The following is a 13,600-nucleotide window of genomic DNA, read 5'->3' as shown; positions in this document are numbered from 1 at the left end:
ACAAAGATTCATTGTTTCCTTTAGAACAGCTATTTTATGTGTTTTTTATTGCTTCATTATGACAAAAGAGGTCTTGTTCAAAGTGAAATAAGATCACTAGAAAAAAGTGTCACTAGATACTGGTAGTAAGATTGAAGAATCCCTTTTGTTCTTTTCCTTATGATCTTGCCCCGGAATTGACTGAGAAAAGGTAAGAAGTAGTAGTGATAAGTAGTGACTGTCATCTGCCATGGTGGCTATCCAGATTTAAAGTGTGAGACATCTACCCTACAAACAAATCAAACTAAGCAGGCTACTCTTTGTTATTCTTTGGCTGCTAAACTACAGTACAACTGGATAACTCCTGTTTAGAGAGTGGATGAGCAAAATGTCAACCATAAAAAAAGGATGAATGAAAAGCATGAAAATAATCAGTGTAGTATATAGCTAATTGTTTAACAATACCCATGCCCCTCTGTATTAGTTAATTAGGTGATGTTGGCTATGATGCTACAATTTGATCACGAAGAAAGTTGCTTAGATTGAACAAAAGCACAATCTAATTGTTAAAACTTTTGCGATAATGCAAGAGCAAAAGTCAACAAAATATTCAACAGTTGTCCAGACGTATTTAGACATTTCATTGTAGTAGTGGTATACCTACAATTGAAGTCTTGGTAAAACCACATTAATCCTTTGCAATTGAAACTTGATGGATGCATTGATCTAAAGAAAACTGCACAGTCAAGTAAAATTGCACTTGAGTATCTTAAATGACCTCTAAAGAAATTGCACAGGAATATTGATAAGCATAATAAGCAAGATTGATTCTGCTTGTACATCCAGTCAAGCCATAAATCATTCTATGCCTATCAAATGCAAGGTTCTAAGACCTAATAAACTAGTATACTATGAAGAGAGGAAAGTGCACACCTACCCTCAGGAATTTCTACTCTAGAATTTAAGAAAGTCAACACTAATTTACACTAAATTATTGACATGAGCCTGGAGGAAAAACAGCCACCGACGGTTTGAACAACAAATGAACAATCCCCTCTGGGTGAAAGACTTGGACATAAGGACTGAATTCTTATCAGCCTGAGCCATTTCTTACAGCCACCTCTTTGTCTCACTGTCTTTTCTATTGCTTCCTCTATCGCTGTGGCAACCAGATAGGCAGTCCGGAAGACATAAATGCTGTGAAAGTCCTGCTCTGGTGCATATGGGTCACAAGGTGAAACAATTGCTAGTCTCACCTAATTAGGAAACTCACCTAATTGTTTACCACTTTCTACTTGAGATAAGGCCCCTTATGGATTCTCCTTGTTGTCACTGAATTTATTAACAGCTAAAGTGAGAGTTATTCATTATTTTCTCTTCCACATGATCTTACCTGAACGGTTGCGCTCTAGCACCCTGCCTCCTTTGACGTGGCACAGGTCACCTTGAGTGCTGTTGCAGGTGGTGTTGAGATCAGCTTTGCAGTAGGATGGTGAACCTCCCTGCACTACCTGAGGGATGTGTTTCTTCCTCTTCTTGGGCAGCTTCTGCTTGGCCATGGCCAGAGAGTAGTACATCCCAAAGTTATTTACAATAACTGGCACAGGCATGGCTATCGTTAGTACACCAGCTAAAGCGCATAATGCGCCCACCACCATGCCTGACCAGGTCTCTGGATACATGTCACCATAGCCCAGTGTAGTCATGGTTACCACTGCCCACCAAAAGCCTATGGGGATATTTTTGAACTTGGTGTGAAGGCTAGCAGTGGGGTCATTGGGCTTGGCACCGATTCGTTCAGCATAATATATCATGGTGGCAAAAATTAGCACTCCCAATGCCAGGAAGATGATGAGCAGCAGGAATTCATTGGTGCTGGCCCGCAATGTGTGCCCTAGCACCCTAAGCCCCACGAAATGACGTGTCAGCTTGAAGATACGTAAAATACGAACAAAGCGCACTACCCTGAGGAAACCCAGAACATCCTTGGCAGCCTTTGAAGAAAGGCCACTTAGCCCTACTTCCAAGTAGAAAGGCAGGATAGCCACAAAGTCGATGATGTTGAGAACACTCTTAACAAACTCCAGCTTGACTGGGCAGAAGGTCACACGTACTAGGAACTCAATGGTGAACCAGAAGACGCAAACTCCCTCCACGTACGTGAGCGCAGGGTCAGTTTCAATCTCATACTGTGGACCAGAGTCAGGCCCGCTGCTATTCCGCGTATCCGTTTTGTTGATGATTTTGTTGAAAGCCTCATGAGTCTCCAAGCAGAAGGTGGTGATGGAGACCAGAATGAAGAACAATGATGCAAAAGCAATAAACTGCAGGAGAGGAAAAGAGAAAAGAAAATATTACTGTCAATACATCCCAACATTTTAGCTTATTTAGAGAACCAATACACTGATTCACTGTGTGCATGATAACTACAGACCAATCAAATAATTTGCTCTTAAAGAGATTGAGTTCAATTGACTTTCTGAATAGATTCTGCTGTTGGCATATCAGTGAGTTGGCAGAAACACAAGTAGGGCATTAGTTAAGCTAAACAAGAAAACACAACATAACAAAGAATAATAGAAAGAAAAAAATCTTAACTGCCAGTCGTGTTTTGTGCGATTGCTTAAATAAATGTCTAACTGATCTAAATAGCACTAATAGATAGTTTTTTTTAAATGTTAATAAACTAAAACACCTAATAATGGATGCAAAGTAATAAGAATAAATACTTGGAATGAATAATATTAACTTAAGATGTATTGTTTCCCTCATCTGTGAAAGGATGGGAAAGTTTTCCCTGAAAACGTAAAATTCCCATCACTGAAGCGCCTTAATGAGTACTGTGAGATGGCAAAAATAGTCTGTTGTAATTGGTTTATCATAACTGATTCACTGTGAAAAGATTTTTTTAGTCAACCTTTAAGAAGAGAATTTGTATAAGACAGAAGTAAAAATGCTTTCATAGACCTACTTTCAACACTTTTAATCATTGGAACTTTTCCCTTGTGCCCAACATGATCTGTGACCATGTGAGTCTCACTATAACACATTACAAACGCATCATAATGTTAAATTGGCTGCAGATTAAAGCCATCATTCTCACTTGCCCCCCTTGTGTCTGGGAAGTGTTACCGAAGGGCAAACTCAGGCAGGGACTGGAGCACCTAAATGGTCCTCTGGAGTGCTTTTAGTTACCCCTATATTCACTTTTTTTTAACTGCCATAGTGAAAAAGCTGTATTATCACCAGTTTCAGGCAAGGTAACAGAGAAGAGACAAGATGACGTCAAGGAATATTCAGTTTGTAAAAAATGTCATTGTCCGCAAGGGAAAACAAGAGACATGCATGACAGTCAGCTCAGCAACACTAACAAATAACATGAACATTTTTAAGTACAGGATGCAGAATACATTTATTTCATATATATTGTACTAATCATAAATAAGGTCTGTTCCCCCAGAGAAACAGGGTAATTCATTAGTTACTGAAGTAAAGTCTCTATGCTTACTCATTTTTTATTTTTACTGCAAATGTAATTTGGTCTCCTGTCAGACAAAGAGCTCACATCCAGATGCTCAGCTGCCCTGGAAGAAGCTCAGGCTGACTTTGCGAACAGAGTTTTTCTCCTGCCGTTAATTGAGCAGACTTTTACACACAGCCTACTATGCTCCTTCTCCACTTTCCTCCCACTATCCATCCACTAGTGCGCTCTGCCTACTGAGCTCTGAAGAAGTTGTTTCACACTTTGCCTTGTTTTTGGATCGCATGACTCACACGCTCTTAAAATATCACTGTCACTATTTGGGTCACCCTGAGCCTGAACCATGTGCGTGCATTCCCTCTGCTGCTCCTCTTTATATATACTACATGCCTCTTTATTGCACTATAATTGTGTGAGTTCTAATCTTGTTTCACTTTGACTGTTTCAAAGGCACAGCATGACACATAATGATACCTTGAGTTTAAAGAACATCGCACTACTTTGTCTGTAGCAACTAATGGATCTCACACTTTTAATTTATTAGAACATAAATTTACCGTATGATCATTTTAAAACTTGAAATTAGCATGCCCTTTTATATATAATGACCTTCTGAACTTGTTGCACTCACTAGTAGGGAACATGTAGTGTATGCAGAGGATTTAAGCATCACAGTGGCAGGGCACCAAGGGTCTATTGACCTATTTTCCTTCTCTACACAGATCTAAGTTGAATGCTTAAGCAAACAAGACATTATTCCTGCATTGGCATGTCTTAGTGCAACCCACACATAAACACTGCTCAGTATTAATAGTAGTGCACTGTATGTGAAACCTTTTCTTTTTTCTTTTGTTAAGATATACAGATAAAACAAAAGTAAGCATTTCATAGTTGGACCGAAACCACACTTCCTGCTATCAGCAGTACTTCCAATAAACATAATGCCTGAGAGAGCCTTAGTCTATGAATTAATTAGCACCACATGTAACTCTTCCTCAGTGAAATCCTACTGTTTTAGTTTAATGTTAGGAACTCATGTTTTGCAAAGTAGCATATTTATTCTAGCATTCTATTCACATCACAGGTATTGAATTAATTAGTTACAGTTACTTCCTGGTTGCTACTGAGGCTGTCATTCACTCAAATACGTCCCCATGGTGCAGGCCAAAACAGCCTATAATTACAATTGTAGAATATGTGACCTCATGCTGTTTTTACAGTAACTGCCTGTGAATTACGAAGATGATAGTGGCCATCACAAAATATTTTTATTACTTGGTCATCCACCAAGTAATAAATTGTAATTGAGTGTTTTCAGACATTGTATTGATTGTATTGTGTTGTACACTGATCGTTGTGGATGTTTTGTTTAGTAATTTAGTTTAGTACAACTACCTCCCTTTTTCGGGGAAAGCAGGGCGGCTGTAGCTCAGGAGAAAGAGCAGCCAATCGGAAGGTCAATGGTTCAACTCTGGCTTCCCTGGGCCACATGTCGAAGTGTCCTTGAGCAAGACACTGAACCCGACGACGCCGACTGATGCATCCATCGGTGCATAAATGGATAGGAAGCTCGTAGTTATGCACAGACTAAGACATGCTGTATGAGTGTGTGTGAATGCATGTAGTGTTAGAAGCACTTTGAGTGGTCAGACTAGAAAAGCGCTATACAAGTACAGTCCATTTACCATTTCAGTCTCCATAAATTCTGAGGTTCTTTCTACTCTAGGTTCTTTCAGTGTGCTGTAACATTAAGTCTAAGTCTAAACATCTTCACACTCATAGTGAGTGCAATTAATTTGCTGAAGTACAGGACAGAATGTGCAATGACACTTAAAGAAAGGAAATTTCAAGTATTTATTTTTTTATTTAAAAAAAATAACACGATAACACCGTGATTCTTTTGGCCAGAATAATCGTAAAATGAAAATCTGATACTGTCTTGTTCAAAAGCTTCTGATATGGAACTACCTAAAAAAAATCACATAAAACTTGATGACTTGCAAAACAAAATATCACATTTAGGAAATGTAAGTCATATGAGTGACAGCCTTGTTTACTTATCTGAGTGTCTTTTCTTTCGATAAACATACATCTCTCTGTGTCTTTATCTCTGTCTTCTTATCTTGACATTGGCTGACACTGCAGGACTACCAGAGTTGTTTCCTTTGGCTGTTTGGATGCTAATGGCAACTGCTACCTGGTGCTGAGCTATAATTTAGTTGCATTCACTTCTGTCGAGCAAGAAAATACAATCTCCTGATGGACACCTGCCTGTAACAGCTGAACCATGTCGCATACAAAAGACAGACACAAAACGTACATGATGCACACAAGACACTAAAATAGTGAATGCTCTGTTGACACACACACACACACACACATATCCATCCAGAAGATCATTTATGATAGACATTAAAAATGCAAAGGCCCTAACCAACCATGTCATTGCAAAAGGCAAATACTTCTCAACATCCTGATATCCAGCTCTACATGCTAAATAAGTCCCGTACTTCTCTAAAATTACTCTTTGAAGCCAGCGTGGAGCAGATGTAGCCCAGACAGTCCAGCTCTGAACAAAGCAGATGTAATTTAGCCTGAGGATCAGTGCCATTTCCATGCCATCTTTTCATTACTTTTAAGCATACAGCATAAGAATGTCCCAGTGAGGATAGCTCACAATAACTCAGGTGGCTCTTTCACAGTCCAAACCTTTGATTTTCACATGTGCCTCACAATGAGTGCCATGCAGAGCCACACAGGTTTTCATCACAAACAATCATAACTAATTACTGAAAACTGGGTTTTTTTTTTGGTTCACACACGAAAATGAGAGAGATAGGGAAGAAAGTGAGGGAGAAGGGATTGTGTACACTGATGTTGGATTTTTTTCAAGAGCTGGAGTTGAGAGGACAGGAATGAGGGGACAACATATTCTACAAATCTTTTCTATCCACAATCAACAGTAAAATTGGTTATCTTGAACTGACCCAAGAAACAAAATATAAGGCCATCTATGATACAAAGTGTTTCTTACCAGTGTATCTATAATTGCCTACCTTATTTTATGGCAGTGTAAATTAGCTAAGTTGGTCTACAGCCCAATGTGTTGCAGTTTTAGAGTGAAGGCTCAACAATTATTCAATGGCAAATCTTCTTTATTCAGTTTCCTACACTGATGCACCTTCAATTTAAATTTGTCAGCACAACAGTGTGTTACGTTTTTTTCTACCATCATGCAAGAGATCACCTGTTTGAGACTAGTTCTGCACATTTTCCCCATTTTTTTTTGGCACCTTTCTACTCTACTCCTACTCGCAAAATCTTCCTTTTCTGCTTTGCGCTCACACTATGGTTAGAAGTAAAAAATAATTGGTAAGGACAAGAATTAACATGGTTAGACTTGGTTAGACCAATATGTAAAAGCTGTAAACGCTTCTTGATACATCAGTTACTTACTTATAGTGCTACATACCTTCTGTGCTAGCAAATGACGTAAGTCTGAACTTGTGATTACATGAATGTGTGGCCGGACAGGCTGTCACAGCATAAACATCTCAGCAGAATAAAATAAAGAAGCTCAGATTACTACATACAGAGATGGGGAGTGACTTTGTTCTTTGGTTTATGTAGTATTACATGTTTTCATAGCATAAAATCGTTTACTTCAGTATCGTGATAGAAAAAAAGAGATGATTTCCATCAATTGTACATAGTATTCCACACTTGCACTGAAAGGCAATATGAGCTGGATTACGTCGTTGTGAGTCAAGTTAGTTTTATGATACTGATGTTGAGTTGTTGCAACAGTAATCTCACTTTTGCAACAACAACAGCAGGAACTGCTCATCCCAGCAGACAGGGATGAACATTTCAGTTTCCAAGGGCAACTAGCACTATACTCCACTGCTTCAAGTGTGAATGAAAGCATCTTTTCTTGTTCCCTTACAAGATACCTTATGCTTTTGGTATTTTTCATTAATTATAAATAATTGGCTGGATGATTGACAGTGAACATTCTGTGTAAACATTGTTTCATTGTTTGATGTTTTTCTATCAGTCATATCATTTTCATATCACCCTCAGGAAGAGTTGAAAGTCTCCATCATCATTCTATCCATTGTTTCAGTGAAAGCATTCAAATCCCATTCATTCTTTTTACTGGAAATTGAGAAAAACTTCAGGAAGAAAGTACAGCTCTTGGCATGTCTTTTAGAGTAACTGCAAAACATAAAGCAGAACAACTAGATACAAATGATGGATAAATTCCTTGTCCATAGGGTTTGTGTATCTCTTAAATGTTCTGCTCAGTCAGAGTGATTTATTACAAGTTAACAGATTCAGTCAGCAGTCTCATCACCACCCCAAACACTGATGGGATGTGATCTGTGTCAGTCCTGAAGCTAAAAAAAGAGGCTTCCTCTTAATCACATCATTTTTCACCAGACGTCTCTGTCACCCACTGGAACTCAGCCAGTCCACAACCGGGGGAAGAGACACGAGGAAAATTCCACATCAGACAATTTCCGTCCCCTGCCGGATTACATCTGCTATTTGGCTTCAAGCTACCAGAGCCGGTGGGCCAGGATGCTGACACTGAAGCTATGTAACTTCAGTGAGTGATAAGCCAACAAGGGAGTCACAGAACTCTAATGGAAAATAAAAGCTGGTTGTCTTCTGGTTACAAGTCTGTCAACTCTCAGTTACATATCTAATGTGACTGACCTGTATCTTCACATATTCTTTATTTCCTTGCATATTACAGGGTATTCTGTAAATTTTATTTTTTTTGTGATACTGTTAGGTGCTGGGGAGGACTGTATCCAAAAGCGAACAGGAGACAGAAGGTAGAAGTCAAACAGGGATTTATTAGGTGAGGTGGAAGGAGGCTCCGTGTCCTGGTGACTCCGTGCAAGGCTCGGGAGATGAGTGGTTCCAGTGTTCCGAAGATCTCGTGTGTACTCGTGTAGTGAGTCTCAGATACGACCGGAGGGCTGAGGTCACTGGTGGAAACAGGCTTGAGGAGGGAAACATGGAATGTGCGATGAATCTTCATAGAGTCCGGGAGGATAAGACGGACAGAGGAAGGGTTTATTATACGGGAAATTGTGAAGGGCCCCACATAACGGGGAGCCAGCAGACTCCGTCTGGAGTGGAAGATCGCAGGAGGAGAGCCACACTTTTTGCCCGACCTCATACTCAGGGGCCGGAGAGCGATGCAGGTCTGCTAGCCGCTTGTTGTTCTCAGCGGAGCGAGTGAGTGCTGCCTTCACGTTCCTCCAAACCTCCCGAATCCTCCGGAGATGCTCCTCCACGGAAGGAACTGCCACCTCCTCCTCTTGGGCTGGGAACAACGGGGGTTGAAAGCCGTAACAAGCCATGAATGGGGACATACCTGTGGCGGAGCATGAGAGGGAGTTGTGTGCATACTCAATCCAGGGCAGGAAAGAGCTACAGGATACCGGGTGATGAGCGGCCACACAGCGTAGTGCTGCTTCCAGGTCCTGATTGGCCCGTTCTGTCTGGCCGTTTGTCTGGGGATGATAGCCCGAGGAGAGACTGGCTGCTGCGCCCACCGCTTTACAGAAAGCGCTCCACACTCGGGAGGCAAACTGGGGTCTGCGATCAGACACAATATCAATGGGAATCCTGTGGAGCTTAAACACATGCTTTGACAGAAGATCTGCGGTCTCCAAGGCAGAAGGTAATTTGGGGAGGGGCTTTGGAGAAACGATCAATGATGGTGAGTATAACTGTGTTACCTTCTGATGGGGATAACCCGGTGACGAAATCCATGGCAATATGTGACTAAGGGCGGCTGGGGATGGGTAGAGGACGCAGCAGACCAGCCGGAGGCCGATGGGAAGCTTTGCTTCTGGCACTGACAGAACATACAGCCACGAACTCACGAATATCCCTGGCCATCCCCGGCCACCAGAAGCGATGGTGGTGAAAGACTAAGGTACGTTGGCTTCCTGGATGACACGTCAGCTTGGACGAATGTCCCCACTGAAGAACTTGTGATCGGACTGCAGGGGGAACGAACAAACGATTAGGAGGACCACCACCAGGATCTGGAACGTCCCTCTGAGCTTCATTCACCACCGACTCAATCTCCCACGATGCCGCCCCCACCACACAGGTCGAGGGAATAATAGGATCCAAATCTTGGGGACTTGAGCGTGAATAAATGCGGGAGAGCGAGTCCGGTTTTCCATTACGACTGCCGGGATGATAAGACAGCGTATAATTGAACCTGCTGAGGAACAGCGCATTTCTCATATGGTCGGTCCATATGAGAAATGCTTGTTTGCAGCCCTCGAGCCAGTGCCTCCACTCCTGAAGAGCCAGAACCACCGCCAGCAACTCACGGTTTCCCACGTCGTAGTTACTCTCGGCCGGGCTGAGACGACGGGAGAAGAAAGCACAAGGATGCAGTTTCTGGGTGGAGGGATCTCTCTGTGACAGCACCGCTCCCACTCCTGCATCAGAGGCGTCAACCTCCTCCACAAACTGGAGGGAAGGGTCTGGATGCTTAAGGATGGGGGCACTCGTGAACAGAGACTTAAGTTTGGAGAAGGTGCTGTCGGACTAAGGGGTCCACTGGAAGGTGATCTTGGTGGAGGTCAGACGGGTAAGTGCGGCGGCTACTTTACTGTAATCCCTTATGAAGCGGCGGTAGAAGTTGGCGAAACCCAGGAAGCGTTGTAGCTCCTTGCGGTTCTCGGGAGGAGGCCAGTCGGCGACAGCTCTTATTTTGATAGGGTCAGGCTCCAGCTGGCCTTGAGCGATGATGTAACCAAGAAAGCTGACGGAGGGGGCGTGGAACTCGCATTTCTCTGGTTTGACATACAGTTTATTTTGAAGCAGACGCTGGAGAACTAACCTCACATGCTGACGGTGTTCCTGGAGAGACCGAGAGAAGATAAGGATGTCATCTAAGTAGATGAAAACGAAATGGTTCAGCATATCCCGGAAGAGGTCGTTCATGAGGGTCTGGAAAACGGCGGGGGCATTAGAGAGTCCAAAGGGCATGACCAAGTATTCAAACTGTCCCAGGGGTGTGTTGAACGCGGTCTTCCATTCATCTCCTTCTCGAATCCTGATGAGGTGATAGGCGTTCCGGGGGTCCAGCTTGGAAAAGACTTGAGCATGGCATAACGGCTCGAATGAGGGATCGATGAGTGGCAGGGGAGTCTTATTCTTAACTATAATCTGATTGAGACCCCGGTAATCAATGCAGGGGCGTAAAGATGCATCCTTTTTCTCGACAAAAAAGAAGCCCGTCCCCAGAGGGGATGAGGAGGGTCGAATCAGACCAGAAGCCAGACACTCGTTGATGTACGTTTCCATGGCCACTTTCTCCGGGCGAGACACATTGAACAGCTTACTAGTTGGGAGAGGGGCTCCAGGAAACAGGTCGATGGTGCAGTCATAAGGGGGGGGGGGGGGGGGGGGGGGCAGAGAGCGTGGCAGTTTTCCAGTCGAGAAGGGGATTATGCAGTTTTAGCCAGGGTAGACCAAGGACAGCTGGCGACAGAGGGGAAGGTATCACATGCAGCTGTATGATCTCACTGTGGTTGCCAGAAATAGTGAGTGTGAGGGGAACAGTGCAATGGGTAACCTTGGCGATGAGCCGACCATCCAGACTTGGGGGTTTCTAAAAGCTCGAGAGGGATGTTGGTTTGTGTGACATAGTTCTCATCAATGAAATTGTTGTCAGATCCCGAGTCTATGAAAACATGTAGGGGGTAGGACTGGATGTTGCTCCTCAGCGTAGCAGGTAGCGATATCCGGGCAAGAGAGCGAGATGAGGTGCTGTTGCTCACCAGAGGGCTCTCCGTCACTGGAGAGCCGGATCCTTTAGGCGGGGCCCGGCAAGTAGCAGCGTAATGGCCCGCGAGTCCACAGTACAGGCAGAGTCGCTGTTGCATTCGTCGCTGGCGTTCTGAGGGAGATAGGCGGGCTCGGCCCAGCTGCATAGGTTCCTCAGAGGGAGGAGGGGGGGGGGCGGAAAGCCTGACGGGACTCCAAGATGCGGGACCAGGGGCGCGAGAACCGGGACCCGCTGATTGGGCTGGGCTACGGGTCCGATTGGCTCGTTCCCTCCTCCGTTCCTGGAGACGGTTGTCTAGCCTAATAGCTAAAGCAATCAATTGCTCGAGAGAGGTTGAGTCATCTCGGGAGGCCAGTTCATCCTTTAATTCTTCGGACAAATTTCTGGCAAACAAGGCCATAAGTGCGGGCTCATCCCATCCACACTCTGCAGCCAAAATGCGAAACTCAACGGAAAAGCTGGCCACTGATCCAGACCCTTGTCTTAACGAAAATAGCTGGTTCATGGCCGCTTGCCCTTTAACGGGGTGATCAAAAACTTTACGAAGCTCAGTCGAAAACACTGAAAAAGAACTCAAAACTGCCGAGTGGCTATTCCACAACGCAGTGGCCCACTGGGCGGCTTTACCTCTTAATAAATTAACACAAAACGCTATTTTAGCTTTATCAGTGGAGTAACTAGAGGGCTGAAGGTCAAAAACTAAAGTGCAATTTAACAAAAATCTACTGCATGAACCAGGTTCACCAGCGTAGGGCTCTGGGGTGGGAACCATGGCTTCCTTTACAGGAGCCGGGGGTAAGGTGACAAGTGGGTTGGTAACTGGGCGAGGCGGAGCGGAGCTGGCCGCCGACAGCTGAAAAACTTGAGCGGCTACCTGCTGCACGCTCTGGGAAAGCGATTGTAAAGTTCCCATAACTCCACTCAGCAGCTGATCATGTTTACCGATCAGAGCGCCCTGTGTGCTGAGGGCTTCCTGTGGATTTCTTGGTCGGATTATTCTGTTAGGTGCTGGGGAGGACTGGATCCAAAAGCGAACAGGAGACAGAAGGTAGAAGTCAAAAAGGGATTTATTAGGTGAGGTGGAAGGAGGCTCCGTGTCCTGGTGACTCCGTGCAAGGCTCGGGAGATGAGTGGTTCCAGTGTTCCGAAGATCTCGTGTGTACTCGTGTAGTGAGTCTCAGATACAGGCTGCGGGTGGGCTCGGTGGCAGGCTGGGCTGGGTACCGATCTCCGACAGGTGTATCCAGTAGTCATGCGTGTTTGTCCGTTGTGAGGCAATAATCCGACACCGCAAGCCAGGAGGGAGCAGGCTTTAACAGGTGCCAGATTGATAATGGGACACAGGTGGGGATGGTGAAAGCGCTCCTCCCAGCCATCCAGCCCATGTTTGAGTGACAAAAGAAAACCAGCCAGCACCCAGGTACAAACATACTTAAACGAAGGCAACAAAACGTCACAATCACCACAGATACATTTTAATGGACATTGTTTTCTTATGGGAATATAAAATGTTCTTCGATACCAACTTGACATGTACAGCTCCAATACTTTGCAATGAATTAATCCATCCATCCATCCATCCATCCATCCATCCATCCATCCATCCATCCATCCATCCATCCATCCATCCATCCATCCATCCATCCATCCATCCATCCATCCATCCATCCATCCATCCATCCATTTTTTGTACCCACTCAATCCAATTTAAGGTGACCTGCCATTAGGCAAAAGGCAAAGTATATCAGAATCATCTACCGGGCATATTTTTCATTCATTTGTGACCTGTTGGAGACATTCTTTATAATTAACTTTGATAGAATTTGATCTGTTTTGTGTTTTATTCTGTTTGTTCTGCACTAAATTGGGGAGCTAAAAAAAGATCAAATCTCACAGGTCACACAATTTTCCGCATATCTCACACAGCAACACGATGGATGGCAAACTTGGCAAACCCACCCACCACACACACAGACACACACGCACACATACACACACATACACACATACACACGTACACAACCAAACAGCCCAAACAGGTTCTGTTTCAGAAATGGCCCTGCTGGCTCGGCCAATCAGAGCACTTGCTGCTCCCACCTCATGGGAATGCCACCATCTGTTTGACACCATGAGTTGAAGTTAGAGGTCTGATTCTGGCTTGAAATCACCATACAGCACCATGCTGGTTCTATCCCCTCTTTGAAAACTGCTGTGACATCGTCATGCTAAGGGGACCCCGGAGGTCCTAACCCACTCTAAGAGGATCTCAAACAATTGCACACACACACAAACATACACTGACATAA

The 13,600-nt window shown here is 44.0% G+C and overlaps 1 protein-coding gene across 4 annotated transcripts in view; it reads right to left on the bottom strand.

Annotated features, from left to right (window-relative positions):
- The window catches only part of kcnc2 (potassium voltage-gated channel, Shaw-related subfamily, member 2), an 84,503-nt gene that overhangs the window by 9,408 nt on the left and 61,495 nt on the right, over positions 1-13,600 (bottom strand). For all 4 annotated transcript variants that reach the window (XM_072377586.1, XM_072377584.1, XM_072377585.1 and 1 more), the window contains exon 2: positions 1,373-2,303. In XM_072377586.1, coding sequence (XP_072233687.1) covers positions 1,373-2,303 — 931 coding nt within the window. The remainder of the gene's footprint in view (positions 1-1,372; positions 2,304-13,600) is intronic.

This window comes from Leuresthes tenuis, unplaced genomic scaffold (assembly GCF_036924035.1).
Source record: "Leuresthes tenuis unplaced genomic scaffold, fLeuTen1.0.hap1 SCAF_23, whole genome shotgun sequence".
Lineage (NCBI taxonomy): Eukaryota > Metazoa > Chordata > Actinopteri > Atheriniformes > Atherinopsidae > Leuresthes > Leuresthes tenuis.
This window is presented reverse-complemented; position numbering and strand designations above follow the sequence as displayed.